The 25,181-nt window shown below is 41.2% G+C and overlaps 1 protein-coding gene across 1 annotated transcript in view; it reads right to left on the bottom strand.

Annotated features, from left to right (window-relative positions):
• Nucleotides 1-3,662: 3,662 nt before the first annotated feature.
• The window catches only part of KPNA1 (karyopherin subunit alpha 1), a 52,194-nt gene continuing 30,675 nt past the window's right edge, over nucleotides 3,663-25,181 (bottom strand). Inside the window, exons 7-14 of the mRNA XM_054388249.1 lie at nucleotides 22,952-23,040; nucleotides 21,002-21,101; nucleotides 20,264-20,427; nucleotides 17,860-17,938; nucleotides 16,362-16,487; nucleotides 7,347-7,474; nucleotides 6,470-6,648; nucleotides 3,663-4,196 (exon numbers count right to left, since the gene is read on the bottom strand). Coding sequence (XP_054244224.1) covers nucleotides 4,009-4,196; nucleotides 6,470-6,648; nucleotides 7,347-7,474; nucleotides 16,362-16,487; nucleotides 17,860-17,938; nucleotides 20,264-20,427; nucleotides 21,002-21,101; nucleotides 22,952-23,040 — 1,053 coding nt within the window. The 3' untranslated portion in view covers nucleotides 3,663-4,008. The remainder of the gene's footprint in view (nucleotides 4,197-6,469; nucleotides 6,649-7,346; nucleotides 7,475-16,361; nucleotides 16,488-17,859; nucleotides 17,939-20,263; nucleotides 20,428-21,001; nucleotides 21,102-22,951; nucleotides 23,041-25,181) is intronic.

The raw sequence follows: 25,181 nt of genomic DNA on the forward strand, positions 1-25,181 counted from the left end.
TTGTGCTTTCTTTCAGCTTCCATGTAGGCTTCAGGGTCACCAATAAAAGCCTGAGTCATTGGGCTTTGTGCTGTCTCCAGCTTGCTCCCAACCACTGCCCCATTTTCTTTGCAAGTAGCTGGTACTAGAAAAATAATGTAGATCTTTCTCAAAAGGAGCCATGAAAGGAACCACCTCATTCCTGGTGTGATGGCTGCCAAAAAAGCACTTTTAAACACAGGCAGTTGTTAAAAAAGAACTGGCCTAAGCAGTCAGTTGAGCTGACTGGAAAACTTAATATATGTAGGATCATCTGAGTAGCTCACAGCTTTAGCCTGCACCTGCAGCCTTTTATCAGTGCCTGAAGGAGAGAAACACAGAATCATAGAATCATTTTGGATGAGAAGGATGTTCAAGATCATTGAGTCCAACCACTAACTCTACCAAGCCCAGTGCTAAACCAGGTCCCTCAGACACCATATCTCTGCCTCTTCGAAATACCTCCAGCGACTGGGCTTCAATCACCTTCCCGGGGAGCCTGTTTCTGTATTCAAGAACCCTTTCAGTGAATAAGTTTCTTCTAATATCCAACCTAAGCCTCCCCTGGAGCAACTTGAGGCCATTTCCTGTTGTCCTCTCACTTGTTTCTAGGGTGAAGAGACTGACCCCACGTTGTTCCAACCTCCTTTAACGTAGCTGTAGAGAGCAAGAAGGTCTCCCCGTGTAATGATCCTCACACTCCTTTAGCATCACAAAACAGAGTCCTTCACCCATGGCCTGAATGTTATTTATTAGATGGGCAACGCTACACCACACGTTTGGCCGTTAAAATGCAAACGGTTCCCTCGCCCTTGTCTTACCAGGTTACCTCTGACCAGTCTGTGTCAGCGAGCTCTTCCTTCCATAATTCACAAGTCCGGTCTCCCTTCCGTACTTGTGTAACACGCAGCCATGGTTAGATTGAGTTTCTTTTCAACCTGTTAGTAAGGCTTAAAGGAAAGAGCAAGGCCAAAAACTGGTGGTTGGAAGATCCTGATGGAAATACACTCAACTAAGCACCATTTAAAATTAAACTGAGACCTATGAGTTAGCCACGATTTAATCCATTTAATGTGTGCCATGGTGATTTTTTCTTGTACTGTTTTAGTTTTCAGTCAAAGTATTACGCAGTATCAGTCAAATGCTTTACACAGCTTAAGGATATACGACAACAATATCACCCTGTGCCAACCTGTCACTTCAAACAAAGATACCGAGTGTAAAGATCTATACTTATCTGCTCTGAATTCACATTTCCACAGCAAAAGTAACAAACACTGGCCAGGCTCCTTACACAGGAAGGCACACCAGTCAGCTGAAATGGACTTGGGTTTTAATTCACTTATTTCGAGGCAACTGTCATTATTTTTCTTAAGGGGGGGGTGGAGGTGGGGGGCAGGGGAAGGAAATGCCAATGCACCACATTGTTTTCACTAGCCTGGAAGAGAAAACACATATATAGAGAGAGATATATAGATATATAGATATGTATATATATACACACACACACTTATGTGTGTGTATATATATAGGTGTGTGTGTGTATATATGTATATATACACCCTGGTGCATATATACACAGAATATACATATATGAATATACAGAATATATGCACACACACACTCCTGTCCAGATTTGTTTACAAAATATGTCGCCCTTTTTTTTTTATACCATTCAATAAGAGGTACGTGATGATTTTAAACAAATCTTATAGAAATGACATGTTATTGGAAATTTACATGTTAAAAAAAAAAAAAACCAAAAAAAACCCAAACCAAAAAGCACAAAAAAAAAAAAGGAAAAAAAAATTCCAAAAGCTAAACTAAGGTTTTGCTACTCATCAGTGCTTCTATCACCCTTCAAGAAAAAGAGAAACACAGTTATTTATATGTGATGTAAAGGCAACATTGAGGGGTGGGGGGTTTTTTGCCTTTTTTTTCCTTTTTCCTTTTTTTTAAATTAACCATCAAATTTAACCCCCTAAAATTACAAAGAATCAAAGTCCATTTACAGATCAAGTGCAGTAAACTAAATGTTCCTTCAGCACAAAGCAGCACTAGAGAAAATAACTGGGAGAGGGAAGGTGGAGGCCAGCTGGCTTAGCTAGGGAAGCAGCAGGTGGCTTTTGCAGTGGCCACGCAGGTCAGAGTCTCCATCCTGAAGCACGGACAGCACTGAAGACGGTTTCAGTAGCAGTCGCACAGAGCTGATGGTCAGGCCTTTGCCTAGCTTCTTCCAGCAGTCTGACAAGTGATTCCTGTATTTTTATGCTTTTGTACCCCATGGGCTGGTTTTGCTTTTGCAGTGGCTTGTCTCTGAGAGGAGTTGCAAAGAGGATCCTAAGTGCCATTAACACTTCCCACAGGTGTGTGACACTGTAGCGATCAGTGGCGATTTTGAAATGCTTACACGGGACAAATGTGTGTTCCAAACTTCCAAAGTGGCTGGAAAGAAAGTAGCCCGATGTGGGGGGAGTGGGCAGCCTGGAGAACCCAACGTGTTCACAGAAATGGAACTGCCACTTCCCATCACGTGGCACCTCCACAGTCATGTGAAGCGTTTGGTGTCGAACTCAGCTGAACTCGTCCAAGGAGTGGCTGGCCTTTGCATCAGACACCTGTGATCCAAGCGGGTTACAGAGCCAAGAACATGCTGCTAGCAGAAGAGCAGTCTACAGCTGCAGCTGACAGCTGTCATGCAGTCAGCAAGGCCTTACAGATGTCACCTGTAGGAACCATGCTTTCCATGCTAATTCACCTGAAGTCCCAATAATAGCAAAAAAGGAAGAATGAAATGGAAGGGCCGGGTGTTAATATTCCTATCCTTTGAACGTAGTGTCACTTTAATTGTTAAATAAGGAGCTTGACCAGCTTGACCATTTTATCAGGTGAGCTGGAGTGGAAGCTTTTGTCTGGTGAAAATAAAAAGGAGACCCAATGATCCTTGTGCTAACTTTTACAAATTATGATTTCTGTATTCAGAAGGGAATTTTTCCAGAAGACAAATCCATTTAAGTCACACTGCGTAAAAATGTAAAGAGGCAGAGAGGAAGTTTTCAGCCATAACTGTAATACCAAGGGACCAGACTTTGGAGAATGAAGCCAGAAAGGCCTTGATTTTCAAGGAAGGTCCAGTTGGATCACACTCTGCTGGCAAGCAGAAGTAGGGATAGTTTCTCCATTCTAGAAGCCGGTTTGGAAAGTCGTTTCTGGGGACGCAGGAAGAGTAACCGATTCCCAGGATTTTGTTTATATTGATGGATGGACAGGAAAGCCTGGGAAGGTTATACAAATCTCCACAGTGGTCTGCAATCCTGCTTGGGAGCTTGGTGTTGAGAAGGGATGGGGCCAGATGTGTTCAGTATTCTTAAGAACCAGAAAATATGTCCTTTGCAGCTTGTTGTTGCAGGGGACAGAGAACTTATTCCATTATTTGTAACATGTCCTGTATGCCAATAACTCCAGCTGGTGCATACAGCAAAGTGGATACGTTGCATGTGAAGATTTAACCCATCTCAAAGAGCCATCTGAAGAGGCATCCAGGGAAGGAAATGGGGACTGAATTCAGCTACGTTCTCACAAAGTCTGAATGTCTCCCTGGACTGCAGGTACACGCTGCAGCAAAGACAAGAGAAAGGCAGCCTCATCTTGGATGCCTGGAGTGTGGGGGATAGCAGAGGAGGGATTATTTTCCTCTAACAGGAACAGGGAATATCTCAAAGTATAGAAAGGTGTCTCAGCTCCACAAAGGTATCGGTGGAGAGGTTCAGAAGCTAGAGGAGAAGGGTGATTCTGGTGACCCTTTGCTAAGGAGGGGCATCCTGCCACGGAGAGCCAAAAGTTTTCCAGACGTATGTAAGAGCATGTGCACAAGGCAAGCAAATGAGCGCAAACAGGGTTATGGAAAACATTGAGAGAATCACTCCACAGGTGGCTTGTGGCTCGACAACAGGATTGGCTAGGTAGAGGAGCACACAGCAAAGAGGTATTTCAGAGCTGGAAGCCTTCCATGGGAGCCTCACACTGCTGGAAGATGTACTGTTGCTGGCTGAGATCCACCTGTGGGGCAATGCTGCTGTCTTCATCTTCTGTTCCAAAGTAGTGCTCAATCAGATCAAAGGCCTTCTGATAAATCTCTTGATTTTCATGGCTCTGCAGGAATTCAATCTTGTCCAGGCCTGCAGAGAAAAGAATACACAGAAATTACAACATGGTAAAAGCATATGATCATTTTCAGTCTGTTCTATCTCCCACCTTCCAAAAGAAAAGGTCCCTCATGGAGACCCTTACCCAACACATTCTCCACAACCAATGAAAATCAGGCTGAACTACAGATTTCCTTGTAATTGTGTGATGTGTTTCAATACTTTGTTTGACTCAACCATTTCACCCAAAAATTCAAAGCAACAAGACCAAATGTAAAACGAACATGCCCTCAAAGACTTTTTCCAAAGAGACTTTTAGGACTTTTCTTTAAACTGCCTTCACAGTGCTTCATTTAGAAGGACCATGACTACAAAAGCATGTAATTGCAAGTTGGAGAAGACTTTTGGTAATCTTGTAGTCTAACCCACAACCCAGCTCAGCACTACAACCAACACCAAATTACAGCAGCGTGTCTACACAACTCTTCAAAACTCCCAAGGATGTCGACTCCATTACCTAATCTGTATTGTGTATACATAAATTCATGCAACCATGTGGGTTTTTTTGGCAGACATTAAGCAGATGAGCCCGTATTAAGAAACCAGTGAAAATAATATGGGCAAGTGAAGCTATCTTTGATACCTAGGAATATAATAAAATGCAAGTCTTAGCCAATCTAGTAAATCTTTAATATTGGGAATTGAAGTGGCTTTCTTGTCTGCTTCTTTTACTATGTATGAAGACAATTCTCTGATGCTCTACAGACATTTCTGCATCACTGAGATGAAAAGGGAAGTTAAAACCTAGAACCAGGCAAGAAAGAAAATCCTCTTCTTATATAACTCTTCCCTAAAAGCCAAGGGAACCACGAAGGGAACCATGAATATTCAAGCAATCATGTTCAGTGACACCCTCAGTTAAGTCTGAAGATGACACTAAGCTAGGAGAGAGTGTTGATAACCTTAAGGGTACGAAGGCTCTACAGAGGGACCTGGACAAGCTGGATCAATAGGCTGAGGTCAGTTGTATAAGATTTAACAATGCTAAGTTCTGGGTCCTGAACGTGGGGTCACAACAACCCCATGAACACTCCAGGCTTGGGGAGGAGTGCCTGGAAACTGCCCAGCACAGAAAGCCCCAGGAGAGTTCATCAACAGATGGCTGAAGATGAGCCAGCATGTGCCCAGGTGGCCAAGAAAGCAAACAGCATCATGGCCTGCATCAGGAACAGTGTGACCAGCAGGACCAGGGAAGGGATTGTCCTCCTGGGCTCAGCACTGTTGAGGCCACGTTGAGTGGTGGTTCAGTCTTGGGGCCCTCACTACAAGAAAAAACATTGAGGTGCTGGAGCATGTCCAGAGAAGGGCAATGAAACTGGTCAAAGGTCTGGAGCACAGATCTAATTAAGAGTGCCTGAGCAAACTTGGGTTGTTTAATCTGGAGAAAAGGAAGCTGCTGGGAGACCTTTTCACTCTCTCTAACTCCCTGAAAGGAGGTTGGAGCAAGGTCTCTTCTGCACAGTAACAAGGATGAGAGGAAATGGCCTAAAGTTAGGCAAGGGGAGGCTTAGGTTGGCTACTAGAAGAAACTTCTTGATGGAAAGGTTCTCAAAGACTGGAACAGGCTCCCCAGAGCAGTGGCTGAATCCCCATGCCTGGAGATGTTAAAAAGTCACCGAGATGTGGTGCTGAGGGACATGGTTTAACAGCAGACTTGATAGAGTTAGAGAATGTTTGGACTCGATGATCATACAGGTCTTTTCCAACTGAAATGATCCTATGATTCTATTCTCTACTGCTCTTGATAACCATTTTAATTTTTCTTAGTAGATATTTGTCTATTGACAAGGAAACAAACCTTAAAAGCAGCAATACCTCAGGACCGGGATGAAATTGTGTCAGTACATGCAAGAACCTCAGCACAGCAAATACAAACAAGGAGATTGCTAGTTCTGCCATAATTCTGCAAGGCAGCAGAAAGGGAAAGATGTGAAATCTGAGTGAGACAGCAGCACACTTGAAATTTCATCTGCTGTGGAGGGAAGAGACTAAGTCTGAATGACACCCAGAAGGATCTCTCAGTGTCAAAAGAAATTAAGAGAGTATCTACAAACACTGTGTCATATCTACATGCAGATAATGTAAAAAATGGGAGTATACTGGTAAATGGAGACTTGTCAAAGAACAGCTGATTTTCAGATAATAGTGATGAATAAATTAATAGAATTTGGTCTACTGAAACTCTAAAGGGTTTGGTTTGTAATCACTGCTGTAACTCCTGACAACCACAGATGTTTTGCTCATACCATAGGCCTCTTCAATAAGAGCGCAGTAAGGATTAATGCCAGTGCCGCTGCGTTTGGACTCCTGCTCTCCAAGCCTCAGGATGTTCTCCAGCCCATTCAGTGCTACTTGCACAATCTTTGAGTCCATTACTGTAAGGAGGTCACAGAGTGGTTTGATGCATCCCAGTTCTACTAAATACCTGAAAAACACCACATGGAACCCAGTAAACCGACTGCAAAATTATCATGGCAGTAGACATTTAAGCACTTGGCATGAATGGCTAAGAACAAAACCAATCATATAAAATATCAACTTGACTGGAGAATCTGAAGAAATTATAGACATCTATTTGTATTCAGTAATTTCTGCTGAAGCAAAGAAAACATTGTTAACATACTTCTTCTCTTGGTACAATAACATAATTTTGTAACATATATTTTTATTTTATAAAATTCTATTAATAAAAATCTGTATTAATTTAACAATCTTATTATTTTATACAAAATTTGTTACAAGCATAATGTGTGCAAGTTAAACAGGAAAAACAATGCACACAAATGCCCTCGTCTGAGGGGCTGAGCTGTAACTCCCTAAACTGCAATGTGCTTTGTTACACTTTAGAGCAACCACTGAGAAATTAGTTGAAAAGTTGCATTTAGTTTTTTCAGAGAAGAGAAACAGTTCAATTAATTAAGTATTAAAGTTTAAATAGTTCTGTGATTTCTCCCTGGAGGAAAGACTAGTTCATTCACAGCTCTACACAAAGACATGGTCCCTCTGGATACAATGCTGGAAGCACAGAGAAATGTTTTCCAGTTTCTAGGTTATCTGCTTGGTTTCTTGCACAAACACTAATTCATCACTCAGTTGCATGGAAAGATTTAAACTATTTCATACTTGATCTGTTCAGCAGAGCCTCCAGATGTTGCATTTGTGATTGCCCAAGCAGCTTCCTTCCTTGTTCGAAACTCAGCGGTTTGTAAAATATTTATAAGAGCCGGAAAGATGTGGGCATCTATGACTGTCTGCAAAAACAAATTACACGGCAGGTTATGACAAAAATTAAAAATAATTTCGTCCTCCTGAGCTAGTTAGTGCCTAAAGCTCAGCACAACACATTAAACTGTGAAATGTCATTATCACAGAATCACATAGAACAGTAGGAGTTGGAAGGGACCCCTGAAGATCATCTAGTCCAATCCCCTGCTAGAGCATCATCTTCTATAGTAAGTAACACAGGAACATGCCCAGGGTTTGGAATGCCTCCAGAGATGGAGATTAAGGGGCTAAACACCAGTTTTCAGTTTTACATTCAAAACTCTATTTATCACCAGGATCTATGCTTATCCCAAAAGAATTCAAAACACATTAGGACTGCAGTGATTGCCACAGCTCTTACTTAATCACACTTTGACAGTGGAAGAATGACACACTTTCCTTATTTTTCTAAGTAGTGACCCACTCAGCTATTAAATCAGTAAACCACCACTTCATTATGATCTCCTTAAGAAAAAATAAATAAATTCTGAAACCTGTATGTCACACTACATTTCCACTCAGTAACACAGCAAAGAAAGAATGTATTGTAAACACTCCTCAAAACAAGCAAGCACCAATATATTCTTTCCTGTTAAAAGGACAAAGCAACAGATGGTTCAGTAGCACAGTTAACTGCTTAGCTCACTAAAATGAAGTAAATCAAATGAGTCAGCAACTCAAAGTTTCTACTAACTTTCTCTGTACAGAGCCTTTTGCAACAAGACACAAAGAAAACCAGTTCAGTTACACACATATGATATGGACCTGAAATGCTGTCAAAAAGATCATCTGAAGAAAGCAAGAGCTCAGGATTACATTTTTTTAATGACATTTTGCAAATACATGTCGTCTCAGAAACGATAAAGGCAAATTCAAAGAAAGCCAAAGAGATACATCTCTGCAGAAGAAAACAGATTACATACAGCTGGCTAAAAGTGAGGCAGCATGTACTCCTCCTCTGGAAACTATCAAAACCCACCTGGACATGCTCCTGTGTCATTTATTCTAGGTGAACCTGCTTTATCAGGGGTTTGGACTACACAGTCTCTGGAGGTCCGTTGCAGTCCCTACCATTCTGTGACTTAATGAAAAAAGGATCTTTGACATGAGCCCTGGCAATGGGAGTATCATGCCAGGTATGACCACTGTTGATCTTCAAGCATCAGAACAACTACTGAGCTGGAAAAATAATCCTGTCAGAAAACACCAGATAGCAAATAAGGTGTGGGTCAGATAGGAAGTTGTGTCTACTGCTCTAGATGAGAATCACAGAATTGCTTCAGTTGGAAAAGACCTTTAAGATCATTGGGTCTGTCTGTTGACCCAACATCACCATGCCCAGTGCTCTTAATTGACTTAGAGTATTCACTTGACAAAAAACTTGCATCCCCAAAGAGGGCAGTGAGTCACTATTTACAACAGTGGATAAGGGAAATACAGTGGTTCTCTAGGAACTGTCCAGAGCCCATTACTAAAATTCCAGCAGGGCCTTGGGGAGCTTGCATAAGTTTTGTAACAGGCGAGTGGAAATGTCTGCAATCAGTGGTAAAATAACTGAGGGACCCGGATGCAAAATCCAGACACCACAAAGTGCAACAAGAGGGAGTTGATGGAATCACAAACGAGTGCCCCACTGCAAAAATCACGTTATGTCTTGTGGGGGAAGAAGGTTAATCTATGCCCAGCTAAGAGTTGGTGCCACAGGTATCCCTGTACTGTGGTTATCCATGGGGGTTCCCTGTCTCTTGGAAACATTCTATTCTTCTTATTTATTTTAATCAATCTTCACTATATAGTATTTGATTTTTAAAGAGTGAATTTTCCGTGTTGTATTACATCTGTGCTGATGTTGAATATAGATACACTGTAGTCACTGTTAGGGAGCAGATCTTCAGCAGCAGTATTTTAAATTAGTATTTTGAGCTGGTAAATAGCAAGTGAATTTGCAAATCCTTCTTTCGGTTCCCACCATAAAAATAAATAAATACATCAGCTGTGGTGTGCAAAGATACACATACACATTTGCTATTGGCACCACGCCTCCACATGACTCATCACACAAATGCGAAAGCAACCAAGTCTTACAGCATGAGTGTTTTTCTGCTCCTGCAAGCTCTTTCATTATCTTTAACAAATCAAGATTACAGCCACCACCTCAGCTGGCAGCTGTGAATACAGCCCTGCTGCTAAGATCTCCTCCTCCTGGCTGAAAATTTCAGTTTAGAGGCACCCCAGTAGTTGTGTTCCAGTTACATTGTTCATTGATTCACTTTACAACTGCTTTTTAAATAATAAAGCATATATTTCTAAGTCAAAGCTACTTAACATGATGACAGGCACTGTCATCCAAGAGCAAGGAAAGCTTCAGATCATAGTTCTAATCGACTTTTATGTTGTTGACACGGACACCTAACTCTACATACTCTGATTTGTGAATAAACTTCCAGCACTTTATACAAGGTTGCTACTGCTTCCAGGAAGAACCTGCACCATAATGAACAGAAACTTTCAGATATCTCCAGTTTTCGAGGTCTGCCCTATAAAGAAGACACCAAGATAGAATTCTATTATAGAATTGGTTCAGTCAGAAAAGACTTTTGAGTCCAACCATTCTCTAATTCTACCAAATCTGGTGCTAAACCATGTCCCTCAGTACCATATCTCTGCATCTTTTAAACACCTCCAGAGATGAGGATTCAACCACCTCCCTGGGGAACCTATTCCAGTGTTTCAATTACTCAGTAAAAGTTTCTTCTAACAGCCAACCTAAACTTGTAGCAGTGCAACTTGAAGCCATTTCTCCTTGTCCTATCACTTGCTACTAGGGAGAAGAGACTGACTCTCAGCTCACAGAATGGTAGGGGTTGGAAGAGATCTCTGGAGATCATTTAGTCCAACTCCCCTGTTAGAGCAGGATCACCTAGAGTAAATCACACAGAAGCACATCTGTTTGGAATGCCTTCAGAGAAGGAGACTCCACAACCTCTCTGGGCAGCCTGGTCCAGTGCTCTGCCACCCTCAAAGGAAAGAAGCATTTCCTTACATAGAAGCTCCTGTGTTCCAGTTTTTCCCTTTTGCCCCTTGTCGGGTCACTGGGCACCACTGAGACGAGTCTGGCTCTATCCTCCTGACACTTGCCCTTTAGATATTGATAAGCATTAATAAGATTCCCCCTCAGTCTGCTCTTCTGCATGATAAAAAGTCCCAGCTCTTTCAGCCTCTCCTTGTCTGGTAGATGTTCCAGTCCCCTTAGCATCTCTGTGGTTCACTGCTGAGGTTTTTCACAGAAAAAGTGGTCAGGCATTGGAATGGACTGCCCAGGGAGGTGGTTGACTCACCAACTCTGGATGTGTTTAAAGGTCGTTTGGATGTAGTGCTTGGGGATATGGTTTAGGGGTAAACCTTGTAGAGTAGGGTTATTGGTTGGACTTGGTGATGTTGAGGGTCTTTTCCAACCTAAATGCTTCTGTGATTCTGTTTTCAGGAACATAAAATGCATTCTAGCTCTGGTGCCCTCAGCGTGGCATGATGTACAAGATGTTCAACATGCAGAAGTCTGAAAACAGATTCTGCACTTGAACACAAACTTATAACCTGAAAGAGATTAATACTTGACTGTTACTGGTCCTCAAACAAATATGACCTTGCCAGCAATACTATTTTGCGCCTAATTGAGATATTTTTGAAGTCTTGCCACCATAAACATCATGGAAAGATTTTAGACCTCAAGCAAATTACAGCATAAAGCAAACTCACTTCTATTTAAGTAATCTTATCCACAGTTGGTCTGTGTAAACCATAACAGTGAGAATCATGTCAATCCTTTCCCATATTCCCAGCATTACTGTGGGTTTTTTGGAGATCAGCTTCTGACAATTTTCAGCTTATATCTTTCCCACGATTCATAAGAATGTATTTCAATCCAGGGTTTTTAAAACTGACAGGCAATCTATCATTTGCTGCACTTGCCCATATTATATTTCAGCAAGGATAGGAAACCCTAAAGGAGGAAAAACATGACACGGATCCTTTTGCTACCATGCCTAGCCGTACTCAGGTTTCCAGATGTTCTTAAGGTATATTAGAAAAGAAGCGATAAGTTTCTTAACCTGTCAACAGGAGAGAACTCCTATGATGTCTTCACTGTCAGACATGGAAGAGTGTGTCTGATGCACTGCCTTTCATAGCTTTTCAACGGCTTGCGATGAGAAGTTAGACACACAACATGTTCTGAGGTATGTGATTGCCTTTCATACCCTTCAGAAGGGTCGACAGTCAGGATTTAGCTCCAGTTGTGCAGTTCTCCTTCTGACTCCCAGGAAGATGTAGTTCCCCTTCTCCCTGACTGGGGAAGCTATCCACTGAAGTACAGCAAAGCTGTATACAAACTAGGAATTAACAAACAGAAACTATACTTAGTGACAATCACGACTGCATCAGGATATACACATCCAACCCACATCTTAAAAGCACAGAAAAAAAGAGGGGAAGACTACTGGTTCCACCACACTTTTCTATTGCCTAGGCACTGCTGAGAACACACTCTGAAAGGCTTTCATTTCCACCTTTGGTAGGGGGAAAGAAAAATCCCCAAACCTCCTGTGCTTTAATAGGAGCTACATAAGAAAATTCAGCTCTGACTTTCACACATATTACACGTTAAAATAGTGTCTTAACAGTAGAGTAGACTTGGTTGTGTTTGAGTGCAATTCTAACGGTGATAGACAGGCTGCTGCCTTATGTTTTAGGAAGGGCAGAGAAAGCCTTTGGAGTGTGCTATCAAACAGCATTGCAGGCAGTATGAAAGTGGAAATGAACAGAGAAGTCCTTCCCGCTAACTTTACATTTCTATACTTAAGAGTGGGTGGATGGAGCGAGTGTAACCCAATGCAATCTTTGACAACACTAAATATAGCTCTGTCTGTTAATATTGGTTAGGCAAAATACCTCTTCAATTCACCAAAATACTTCATTTTCTTCTTGGTGTGCAGAAGGAATTGCTAGATTATGGTTTGAACACTACCCAAGCCCATGAGTACTGTGTTCAACTTTTGGGCCCTCATTACAAGAAAGACATTGAGGTGCTGGAGCACATCCAGAGAAGAGTAATGAAGCTGGTGAAGTGTCTGAAGAACAGGTCTTGTGAGGAGTGGCTGAGGGAACTGGGGTTGTTTAGTTTAGAGAAGAGGAGGCTAAGGGGAGACCTTCTTGCTCTCCACAGCTCCCTAAAAGGAGGCTGGAGCTAGGTGGGAGTAGCTCTCTTCTCACTAGTAGCAAGTGATTGGATGAGAGGGAATGGCCTCAAGCTGCACCAGGGGAGTTTAGGTTGCATATTAGAAGAAACTTCTTGTCTGAAAGGTTCTCAAACACTGGAACAGGCTCCCCAGGGAGGTAGCTGAATCCCCCTCCCTGGAGGTGTTTCAAAGATGCAGAGATGTGGTGCTGAGGGACATGGTTTTGCACCAGACTTGGTGGAGTTAGGTAACAGACCTTAAAGGTCTTTTCCAACTGAAACAATTCTATGATTCTATACTATTGTAGCATCCCAACTGCTCTGGAACAACAACTCACTAGTTAGACCAGCTGCTAACCTGCAGTAACGTTTTTATTATGCCAGGCAGACATCTGCTTTCCAGCTAAAGATTGTGCATGTTGAAAATCCAGTTAATATCACAAAGACTAGCATAGATCTTGCTACAGTCTGTGGCCTCTAGAAGGAATTACTGTGTAGCTTTGAGGGACTGGGAAGAAAGGAAAAACAATATACTTTAGAACTGCATCTAGTACTTAAGAGAAACAAAAAACTGAAACCCTTCAATTCACAGATGAATTAAGTTCATACATGAACTTAGATAAAACAGATATTTCTCCCAGATGGGAGTTATCCTTGGTCCTCAGAGCAGGTTGTTTTGTTTTTTTTTTTTCCCCTCAATTTCAGCATATGACCATCTTCACGAAAAACTTTACCAAACAGCATTTTCCAACTTCAAGCATTATTTTAAGGTGTTTTCCAGCTCAAACATTTACAATGATTTTTGACACTGAGTAGAGTCAACTGAAGTAACACCTCAGAGAAGGCATTTTCTGAGAAAGCAGACCTATCAGCTCTGGAGCTGAAAGGAGGTTTCATCACACCTTGTATCTCGTGACATTCTCTAGGTTGAGATTAGAAACTAAAGAATTAGAGCATTTCTGAAATTTGTTAAATGCGTAATGAGACTTTCCTATCAATGTGAGATAATCATTGCAACTAACACCTGCAATTGACAATTTTACTTCCAAGAAACGATTGCTTTGAGATCTCTCATCAAGCAGACTGTAAATATTCTCCAATGTACTTTACACCACAACTTTCCTCTAAAGAGCCTCCTTCTGTGGTTCTAAGCCTCATGACAGACACAATTTGCAAAATGTCATTAGCTGGATAGTTAACTCCTGCTCAGAATCAGAAACACGATTTTTTAAATCTCATTTTTGTAACTCCCAGTGCACGTTAAACTGGACATGCATTTAGGGCAGTCTGTGTTTCACTATGTAGCATGTGTATGCTCCGAGTTTGAAGGCAGCTCACTTACTATGAACAGGGCCTGATTCTTAAAGGAACTAGAGCTGTCACTTTTGAGAAGCTACTTCTCACATTTTTTTCCTTTGACTTGAGTAATGTATCAACACGCTTCCAACTTTGTCTGTGACATAGCATGAGGCAGCTGCCTTAAGCTGGATTCTTTTACTGCAAATATTTTGGTGGTTTGGTTGACACTGTTTTCTTCCTGGAGCAGAAATCCTGAGAAAGCAAGCTTCTACCCACTCAAACACAAGTATTTTTCCATGTTGTTTTTTGTACTTCTAAAGAATCACCTGCTAGAACTGAAGGTGCGATATTAATGGATCATAGCATTAATTTCCCTCTCCCTGCATTCTCACTTCACCTCTCCATATCACAAAGCAATTCTGAGCTGTTCTCAGTAGAATGGTAGTTGATCTAAAACTGGTGAAAAGACACTCCAAAATCTTTAAAAACTATTAAACACACATATGAGTTTATGTACCTAATGATTTTGTTTAGCTACAGTAGGCAAATTCTGCTTTAACAAAGGAGAGATTATTTTATCCTTGTTTTCAAATAAAGATGTGACAACCATCTAGAGGACAGAGGAATAGCAAGGATACCGTTGTAACTGTGCACCTAAGGCCTTTTCCATGTCTGTGTAGTGGCTATCAGGTGCAAGAACACTCTACAAACAAGGATAGATACTCCTTCACTTAACAGGACAACAAGGCACAGTGACCACCTATGCAGAAGTCACAGAAGTGAATACATTATTGAAATAGCTTTAGGTGTACTAGAGTTTAAGTTACCTCTAGGACTTCTGACAATAGTATCTTCAGTAGGTCAAGATATGAAAATAGAGACCCTGAAGTTTTGAAAAAGTACTCTAATAAATTTTACTTTCCGTTGTCACTTCTGATCATTATTTCTTTATAGAATGACTTTTAGGGATATCTGATTTTCTCAAGCTCTTATCTTTCTTAAGTCTGCAACACTCCTGTACATCCTGAAGCAACTCCGTGACAGACATGGTGAAAACTAACAAAGTTAAGAAAATGAGTTGGGCTGAATTGTTCCCCAGAAAGTAAGTTTGGGACTTCCCAGGAAATGCAGCAATGGCTTTCTGGAAAGAAAATACTGCTCATCCCTGTAGTAGCAGCATGGATAAAGCACCCAAAAGATTCCTCAAGGCAAGAAAAACAAAGGCAAAACCATTTTTACCTTAGTACAAAGCAGCAGGAACTCTCTCTGCTACATTGCTAACTGTAAATCAATTACACTCGCTGATGCAGGAAAATCAGTGGTACAGTGCTGGTTTTACACACCACTTTGTTCAAAATTCACATAATCCACCAGTTGAACACACAAGCCACAACATAAAGGTGGAATCAAAATTCTCAAAGCTCTACCAAGGTTAGATAAAGTAACTGTATCTTTCACTGTATCAGACACAAAGCTGATCTTCAGTGATAAAAGTAAAATACTGATGGAGAAGGCCAGAGCAAATATAACTGGAGAAAGTTTTTTTGATAGCAGCTACACTTCTAACTTAGTTGTATCCTTACACCTGACAGGAAGGTGTAAGGATACAACTTTCCACCTTTGGAGCCTTTTTACAAGCTCCTTCAATCTTTCTGCTGAAAGAAAAGTAATTCCAGTCCTTGGGGCAAGAGTGTTGACCACTTCAGGGTAGTTCTGATCATACAGAAGGAATAATCCAGAGAATTAAGATTTAATACTAGCAAGTACCAGGCTGCCCTCCAAGAAGAAAGGTATGGAAGAAAAGATGTATTACAGCATTTGGTCTACTTTCTTTGAGGCATTGTTTCTGCCTCATTACTAATGTCTAACATCTCTGCTATTTAGACAGATACTTTTGCTATTGCTTAAAGAACATGTATCTCCAATATCTTCCATGCATCCTTTGCCATCTCACAACATTCTGTATCTGGTGAGGGAGAAATATAACTTCAGAAGAACAACATTCTCATCTGTCTTAGTGACTGTCAAAGGCATGAAGCAAATTATTAAAGACAACTTTTTGTGAACTTGGGCTCATTTTGTCATTCTCTAGTATGACCACCTCCCTCCCCTTATAATCTACAGATGACTATAAAATCAAAGAGTTAGAATATGAGACTTGGCCACTGAAACATTCTAATTACACATAGAATCTATGACAAACTTCTGCTGATATATAATTATGTATCTGTAAATATGTATACATACAAATATGTCCTTTATCCACAAAACCCACTGTACCTCTGATTTATATTTCTTCTAGTTTGCAAGATACAGATTTGTATCACAGTTGAAAAGGTTACCTGGATCTGTGCTCTATTTCCAGCTGTTATGTTTGATATTGTCCAGCACGCTTCCTTTTTGATAGATTCTTTTGGGCTGCTTAGCAAGTGCAGTAAACTCTGCAGGGCTGAACAGTTCAGAATTACCTGAATACGAAAGAAAAAAAAAAAATCAAAAAACCATACAACCAAACAACCCCCAAAAACCGACAAACAATACACAAAAAAACCCCAAACAACTGAAAACCCAAAGAAACCACATCTTAGAGGAAATTTAGGATAAAGTATCACAGGAACAAGGAATATAATGTCTTCAGAAGCTAAAAAGCAGAACAGAATCCCTACAGTTGGAAAACACCTTGGTGATCATTGAGTCCAACCATTATCCAACTCTACCAAATCTGGTGTTAAACCAAGTCCCATTTCTCTGCCTCTTCTAAGCATCTCCACGAATGGGGATTCAACCACCTACCTGGACAGTCTATTCCAGTCTTTGAGAACTTTTCAGTCACAAAGTTTCTTCTAACAGCCAACCTAAACCTCCCCTGGCAAAATTTGAGGTCACTCCCTCTCATCCCACCATTTATTACTAGGGAGAAAATACCAGTTCCCACCTGGCTCCAAGCTCCTTTCAGGGAAGTGTACAGAGTGAGGTGGTCTCCCCTCAGCCTCCTTTTCTCCAGATTAAACACTCCTCACAAGACCTGCTCTCCAGACCCTTCACCAGCTTTGTTGCCTTTCTCTGGACAAGCTCCAGCACCTCAATGTCTTTCTTGTAGTAAGCGGCCCAAAACTGAACACATTACTCAAGGCGTGGCCTCACAGGTGCTGAGTCCAAGGGGACAATCACCTCCCTGGTCCTGCAGGTCACACTATTGCTGATACAGGCCAGTATGATGTTGGCTTTCTATGCAGTCCAAGCGTCAGTGAAGTTTTCAAAGCAGTAGACTTTTCTGTACTTTTCTTCTTCCTATTACCAACTGATCTTCACAAAATGTTATCAGAATACACAAAGAAGTTGGAAAAAATTTTGACATAAGGTACAACAGTCTGTAACTGGAGCTTCTGCTCTACATGTAAAAAGAGATTCCCACCAGCCAGTAGATTATAAGTAACACACTTATCCAAGGTATGGAATCTCTGCTCCAAGATTTTAAAATTCAGAGGCAACTGCTGTCTCTTGAAAATCTACTAAGCAGAAGGGCCTCGGGGTGGTAACTAATCCCCATCCCAGGAGGTGTTTCAAAGACGCAGAAATGTGGCACTGAGGGACATGGTTTAGCACCAGACTTGGTAGAGGTACTGCAGAGCTATATACAAATCCGAGATACAGCAGTTCACCAGCAGTTCAGGACTGAACAGTAGAACTATGAAAACACCTACATGTTTTGAGCCAACTGATGTCATCAACTCTTTACTTTCAAACATCGTAAGAACAAGAGGAGGTGCTTGAGAATAGGTTACCACAGCTAACTGAAAGATGAAGTACAGCCCAACACAAGAGAAAATGAATCCATACCTGGGTCTGAACATCATCGCCTGTGACAATGTTCCCAACAGCTCGTAAGGCAGGAGATACAACTTTGTAGTCATTGTGCCTAAAATTAACAAGGAAAGGCCTAAGTTTTAACCATCTTGAAGCACCTTCATCTTCACATCCTCAAGAGAGGAACATCCCTCAGCCAGTGGACAACTTCCCTGCTAAACCTGACTTATCTGAATCAAAGCTCTCTTTGCTTTTAAACTAATGGTGAGTCTTTCAAGGGTTTCTAAATATTTATGCCTTCAGAGAGCATTCATGAGCATAAAAATAAAATACAAGATTAAAAAAATATAAGTACTTCAGAATATAGATATAATTGGGAGGGAAAATTAATCAGCTTTAACTATGGAACATGCTACTTCAGGTAGCAGGCACAAAGAGATTGAGCCAAAGGTGTACAGACTGGAACTGTGTGTTAACCTCAAATTAAAATACTGCCTTAATAGCCTTTTTTTTTTTTTTTTTTAATTTACATCACTGAAAAACATTATTTGTTCTACTTAGGTAACTGAATGCTCCACATTGTTCCTTTAGACTTGAAGAAACGTTTCTAAAAAAGGCCAGTCCCCCTGACCCCAACTCCCACAGCTACACTTTACTGCCCAAAGTACTCTTTTACAGTCCATGTACTATCAATTTCACTATTTACCAAACTTTACAATTTCTTACATTTCTATCTTCGGTAACCTTCAATGATTTCATTGTTAGGTAATTATAACATTGACTTCAATGGCACAGAGAAAATTAAAAACAGCATGGTTTGGGTTGGAAGGTACCTTAAAAGTCATCTACTTCGATTTCCAACACATCCCCTCCTCCCCCACAGGGACGGTTCTACCTTCCACTACATCAGGTTGCTCAAAGCTCCCTGCAACCTGGCCTCAAACACTTCAAGGAGCACAGCATTCATAACCTCTCTGGGCAACCTGCTATGGTTTTCTAATTCTACCCTCTTTAAATTTGAAGCCATCATCTCTTGTCCTATCATTACATGCCATCAAAGAAGTCCCTCTCCAGCTTCCCTGTAGCCTCCTTCAAATACCAGAAGGCTGCTATGAGGTGTTCCTGGATCCTTCTTCTCTCCAGGCTGGACAACCCCAACTCTCTCAGCCTATGTTCATAAGAGTGGTGCTCCAGCTGTCTGATTATGGCCCTCCTCTGGACTTGCTTCAACAGTCTCATACCCTTCTTATGTTGAGGGCCCCAGAGCTGAATGCAGTACTCTAGGTGGGGTCTCACAGGAGTGGAGAAGAGAGGGAGAATCACCTCCCCCGATCTGTTGGACATCCTTCTTTTGATGCAGCTCAGGATGTGGTTGGCTCTCTGGGCTCCAAGCATACACTCTCAATTCATGCTGAGCTTCTTGCCAGCCAGCAACCCAAATCTTTCTCCTCAGGACTGCTCTCAATCCACTCACTGCCCAGCATGTGTTTGTGCTTAGGATTGCCCTGACCTCTGCCTTTGCCTTCTACAGCTTGGGCAGGTTGGCTGGATCACTTGATGGCAAACCCTGAGGCAAAAAAGTCATGGAGTACCTTAGTCTTCTCCATGTTCTAGGTAATTGGTCTTCCTGTTTTCTTCCAGAGAGGTCCCACCCTTTCTCTAGTCTTCCTTTTATAGCTAGTATTCTATAGGTATAGAAACTTTCTTTGCTGCCCTTGGCATGGCTGGCCAGATCTGATACTATCAGGGCTCTAGCTTTCCTAAGTCAATCTCTGGATGCTTGGACAATTCCTCTGTATTCCTCTCAGGCTATCTGTCCTCACTTTTACCCTCTGGAGGCTTCCTTTTTGTGTGACTTTTGTCCAGAAGCTCCTTGTTCATCCATGCAGGCCTCCTGATTTGGAAGTGGTGATCCTTGAACATTAATCAGCTTTCATAGGCCTCTCTTCCCTCCAGAGCTTTATCCCATGGTACTCTAACAAGCACATCCCTGAAGAGGCCAAAGTCAGCTTTCCTGAAGTCTAGGGTAGTGAGCTTGCCGTGCATGGTATATGTGTGTGTGTATGTATATATATATATATATATGTGTGTATATATATATACACACACACACATATATATACACACACACCCCACACACATAATATATACTACACATAACATATGTTGGAACATATATTATGGATTTTATAATAAAGCAGATGTTAGGTGCAGGAAAAAAATTTCTTAAGAAATGGCAAAACTGGAAGAAGAAAAATTCCATTGTTTCTGTTACCCATGGCAAACAGAGAAGACTGACCACAAACAGGTAACATTAAAACTCAAATCCTGTTTTTTTGGAAATTACTACATTTCAAGACATATCTAACTAAATTTCATATTGCTGGAACCTTGATTTTACAGAAAACAGTAAGCTTGCTCAGGAAGCATTTCTTACATCAGTAATTCCACAAGTCTTCTGCAGACTCCTGCATCAATCACAGCCTGGATTTTATCATTGGGGCCATCAGACAAATAGGACAAAGCCCAGCAGGCATCAGCTAATACATCTGTGTCATTGACAAAAAGCAGCCAGGAAAGCACATTTAAACAAGGTGAAACCTGTAAGACATTAAGAGAAGATACACACATTGTATGATTAAAAGAGCCAGAAGATCTATTAACATGTCAGTTAATTTTGTTATGTGACATTATAGGACTAGGCAATAACAAGGATTAGACAAAACATCTCACAAGTTGAATACTCAGAAAACTTAAGACCTAGGTAGAACTTCTGTGCAGGGCTCTGTAGCTATACAAGAGGAGCACATCAGCAGAAGAGCACTGAGAGAAGTCTTCAGCCTCTACAGTACAATGCCTGGCAACTTGAAGTCATACTTGTCTGCTAAGATGTGCCACACTTTGCACTACAGCAGCCAAAATGTGCAGAGCTTTGTTCTGCTGCAAGACTGTCATCTTCAGTACAAGAAAAGCAACAAAACTGGAGAGCAGCCATGTTAAAACGGCGGTTGTGGATCCCTGCCTGAAGAACTAAATACATTCAAAACCTTCACCTGTAAAAAGCCCATATGATGTTTCAGAAAAAAATCTGAATTATTTCTGCTATTTAATTTAAGCTTCACCCCTCTTACTGCTTATTCATCTACTATCACATTTCCTTCCCAACATCTCTTACCTTGGCAAAATCTGGAGGAGGATTTTTCCCTCTGCAGAGGTTGGATAGAGCCCATACAGCGTTTCGGGTCATAGTGAGACGGTTCTGTTTTGAAAGCAATCTAAAACAACAAACAAAACATTTCCAACTTTTGCTTTTGAAAAATTTCTACTCCATAAGACATAGGCAGCCTAATGATACGATGAAGTGTAATAGTGACACCTTCATGAGATCTGCATACCAAAACTGCCCTCTCGTATTGGCATTATCACACCAACTAAAGCTGTGTCAGCTGTGGGATCAATCCTAGCACTGGCAAAGTTGTCTGTGCAGTTGGTTAATTAAGTCAAACACAATGTGGAGCCTCTAAACAAAGCTTTTTTTCTGACAACTTAGAAATCACAGACTGGTAGGAGTTGGAAGGGACCTCTGAAGACCACTGAGTCCAACCCCTCTGTAAAAGCAAGTTCACCTAGATAAGGCTGCATAGAAACATGTCTAGACTGGTTTTGAAAGTCTCCACAAAAGAAAACTCCACAACCTTTCTGGGCAGCCTGTTCCAGGGCTGCAGCACACTCATAGGAATAAAGCTTCTCCTTAAGTTCAAATGACACATCCTGTGTTGTAGTTTGTGCCTGTTGCCCATTACCCTATCACTGGACACCACTGAAAATAGCTTGGTCCCATCCTCTTGGTCTCCACCCTTTATATATTGATAAGCATAAAGAAGATCCCCTCTCATTCTGCTCTTCTCCAGGCTAAAGAACTCCAGATCTCTCAGCTTCTCCTCATGCTCCAGTCCCCTGAGCATCTTCGTGGTCCTCCATTGGACTCTCCAGTAGTTCTCAGTTTCTCTTGAACTGGGGAGCCCAGAACTGGACACAGTACTCTCGATGTGGTCTCAGCTGTGCAGAGCAGCAGGGGAGGAGAACCTGTCAGCTTAGACAGTGTCAAAAGCCTTGCTGAAGCTGAGGCAGACAACATCTATTGCTCTTTCCTCATCTACCCACACCATCATAGAAGGCTATCGGATTGGTCAGACATGATTTCCCCTTCGTGAATCCACGCTGACTACTCCTCATAATCTAGGACTAGCCTAGACTAGGCCTTGGAGGAATGCAGTACAGTACAACATCTCTAACAACTCAGTTTCTTTTTCTCACAGCCACCCCACACACTCTGACAATGTTTTTTCAGAGCACTGAAGAACTTAATTGCTGCCAGCAGTTTGTGAAGGACAGACTAACTAATCCTAATTTGGATATGACAGATGGTGTCACTGTTTCAGCAATAATGGTCCTTCAGCAGAGGACCATCAAGATCATTAGCAGACTAGAGAAATGACACACAATGGGAGAATTAGAGACATGGATTTGCTCAGCCTTAGAAGGAGACTATGTAAAGGGAGACAAAACTACTGTCTACAACAGTTTAATAGGTGGCTATAGAAAAGAGAAAGCCAGATCTTTCTCAAACATATGTAGTAACAGGATAAGAAGCAATTGTCACAAGGTAAAACACAGAAAATACTGACTAGGTATTAGAACGCTGTATTTCACCATGCTAGGGTCAAATACTGCAACAGGTTGCACCAGGTGGTTACAGCAACCTCTGATGCTCCAAATTTGACTGTTTAAGTAGTTGAGCAATCTAATCTGACCTTACCTGCTATGAAGAAAGGCTTTGGCTAGATGACCTCCAGAGGTGCCTTTCAACTTAAATTATTCTATGACTCTATAATAGGCCCAGACAACCACCCACTTTGAGGAATAAAATAGTTCAGCTTAGCAGCTCCTAAAACACGTTTCCATTTTAGCTTCAGCACAAAAGTAGTTCAGGAGCTCCCATGAAAATGTCCGATTAGTCCGCAATAAAACAAACAAAATCACTGTTACTCTTCAATGCAGGAAAACTTTGGTTTTACCATAAACTCAAGTAAAATTCTGTAAAACACATTAAAATCAGACTTACTGCAATAAAGGGGGCAGGATATTACAGTCCAATACATAGTCTCTGCACATAGTGCTGTCTCCAGCAATGTTGCCAAGAGCCCATACTGCCTGCAATGAAAAAGAGGAGAATGGCAATAGCTTTTATTCTCACAACTGACCCAGTTTAGCCTGTGTAATAGAGTGTGAGATACCCTCTTCTCACTGTCAGGTACCAGACAACATACAGAAGGGGAACGCATTCTGGTTGAGTATTACATTTGTACACTCAAAATCAATGTATGGTTCAGGAATACTTACACAGCCTCAAACGGAATACCAAAAGAGCCAAGAAGTATGTCTCCAAAGACTGCAGGCAGACATAACCTTACTCTGTCCACAATATAAGAGATGAGCTTATCTCCTCAGCCTTAGTAACATGCTAATACTGCTCTCCTTGTCACAACTAGTTCAAGTCTAGATGTTCAAAAGCAAGTTTTCACCTAGCCCAAAAGGTTTGTGTGGAACAGCCTATAATAGTGTTTCCCAAGAAGCCATAAAAGCATGTGTTGTTCACATAGTTGTATAAAGAAAGCTGATGCCAAATAAAATGAAAATGAGAATCTATAGGCAACATAATTCTTTATTCAAATCAAAGAGTTCAGAAGGACAATGGAATACATTCTTTAAGAGAAACTATAGGAGGACAACCAATAGTAGTGCAAGGACAGATATTTTCTCACTTGGACATATACAACTACTGTAACCTTCTGTTTTGAGAACGAAAGATCCAAAAATGGCCAAAGATAATTAAAGAAATGTGAAATCCATCTTCTGTAATAGGATGGCAATAGAAGAATTATTTATTTATTGGTTTGTGTCAAGTGATGTTTTTGAGATCCCTGGCCAATGGTCTGACAGCTATAACTGAAAAAAATAGAAGTAGCCTATATGAAGTACAACAGCTATTTTATGAATTCCAGGTGATTTACAGAGAATAAAGCATATGAAGCTTATTTGGCAGCCACTGGAAATATTTCCAAGTAATACACACAGGACAAAAGAAATAACAGAATCACAGAAAAGCAGGGGTTGGAAGAGACCTCCAGAGATCATCTAGTCCAACCCCTTCTGCTAAAGCAGGTTCACATAGAGCAGGTTGCACAAGAACGCATGCAGGTGGGTTTTGAAATCTACAGAGGAGATTCCACAATCTTTCTGGGCAACCTGGTCCAGTGCTCAGGCACCCTCACTTCCAAGAAGGTTTTGCTTATGTTTGAGTGAAACCTCCTGTGTTCTGCTTTGTGTCTGTTGGCCCTTGTCCTATCACCAGCTAGCAATGAAGGAGGTATGGCCCCATCCTGTTCACCTCAGGCCTTTAGCTTTTGATAAGCATTGATAAGATCCCCTCTCAGTTTGTTCTTCTCCAAGCTAAACAGCCCCAGGTCTTTCAGCATCTCCTTAAAAGAGAGATGGCTCCAGTTCCCTCAGGAGCTTCATGGTCCTCCACTGGACTCTCTCCAGTAGTTCACTGTCACTCTTGAACTGGAGAGCCCAGAACTGGACACAATACTCCAAGTGAGGCCTCAGCAGGGCTAGTAGAGGGGAAGGAGGACTTCCCTCAACCTTTTGGTTACAGTCGTCTTAATGCATCCCCGAATACTGCTCACTGAATGGCAGCACAGCCTGACGGGGTACCAGTCACTCCTCCCAGCTTTGTATCTGGATTTGTCTTCAGTTGAAGACTATGTATTTATTTGCAGAACAACGTGTTATAACTATTCCTCTAACTGAACGTAAATAAGTTCCCCACACAAAAAAACCATAGAAACATAAAATCTTTTTTGGTTGGAAAACAAGCCCAACAATTATCCAGCATGTTTTTCTTTCTGTATCTCTCCTTGAAATAAATTACTTCTGTAGAAGAAAAAAAAATTGACAGAATAAGCCAAGTTAGTTTAAGGAAATTCTCAGATAATTGGAAATGAACTTCCTTGTTCACTATTGATGTGTCAATTGATTTCTTGCATTAGATTTCTGCTGTAACATTTTTAAAAAGTGACAGGATGCTACTTTAAAATCTAGAGGACCAAAACCACTAGAAAATCCTGCAGAATTAGTAGGAGCTAAACTCAGATGTGTATACAAAATGTAGCTACAGCTGTCAGCTAGCTGGATATAAAATAAAAACGCTCCTCTTCTTTACCAGTAACACCATAAATAGATCGACCGGAAGTCTCTAAACTGCAAGTTGTTAAAGAGACTAAAATACT

Source organism: Indicator indicator, chromosome 1, assembly GCF_027791375.1.
Source record: "Indicator indicator isolate 239-I01 chromosome 1, UM_Iind_1.1, whole genome shotgun sequence".
NCBI lineage: Eukaryota > Metazoa > Chordata > Aves > Piciformes > Indicatoridae > Indicator > Indicator indicator.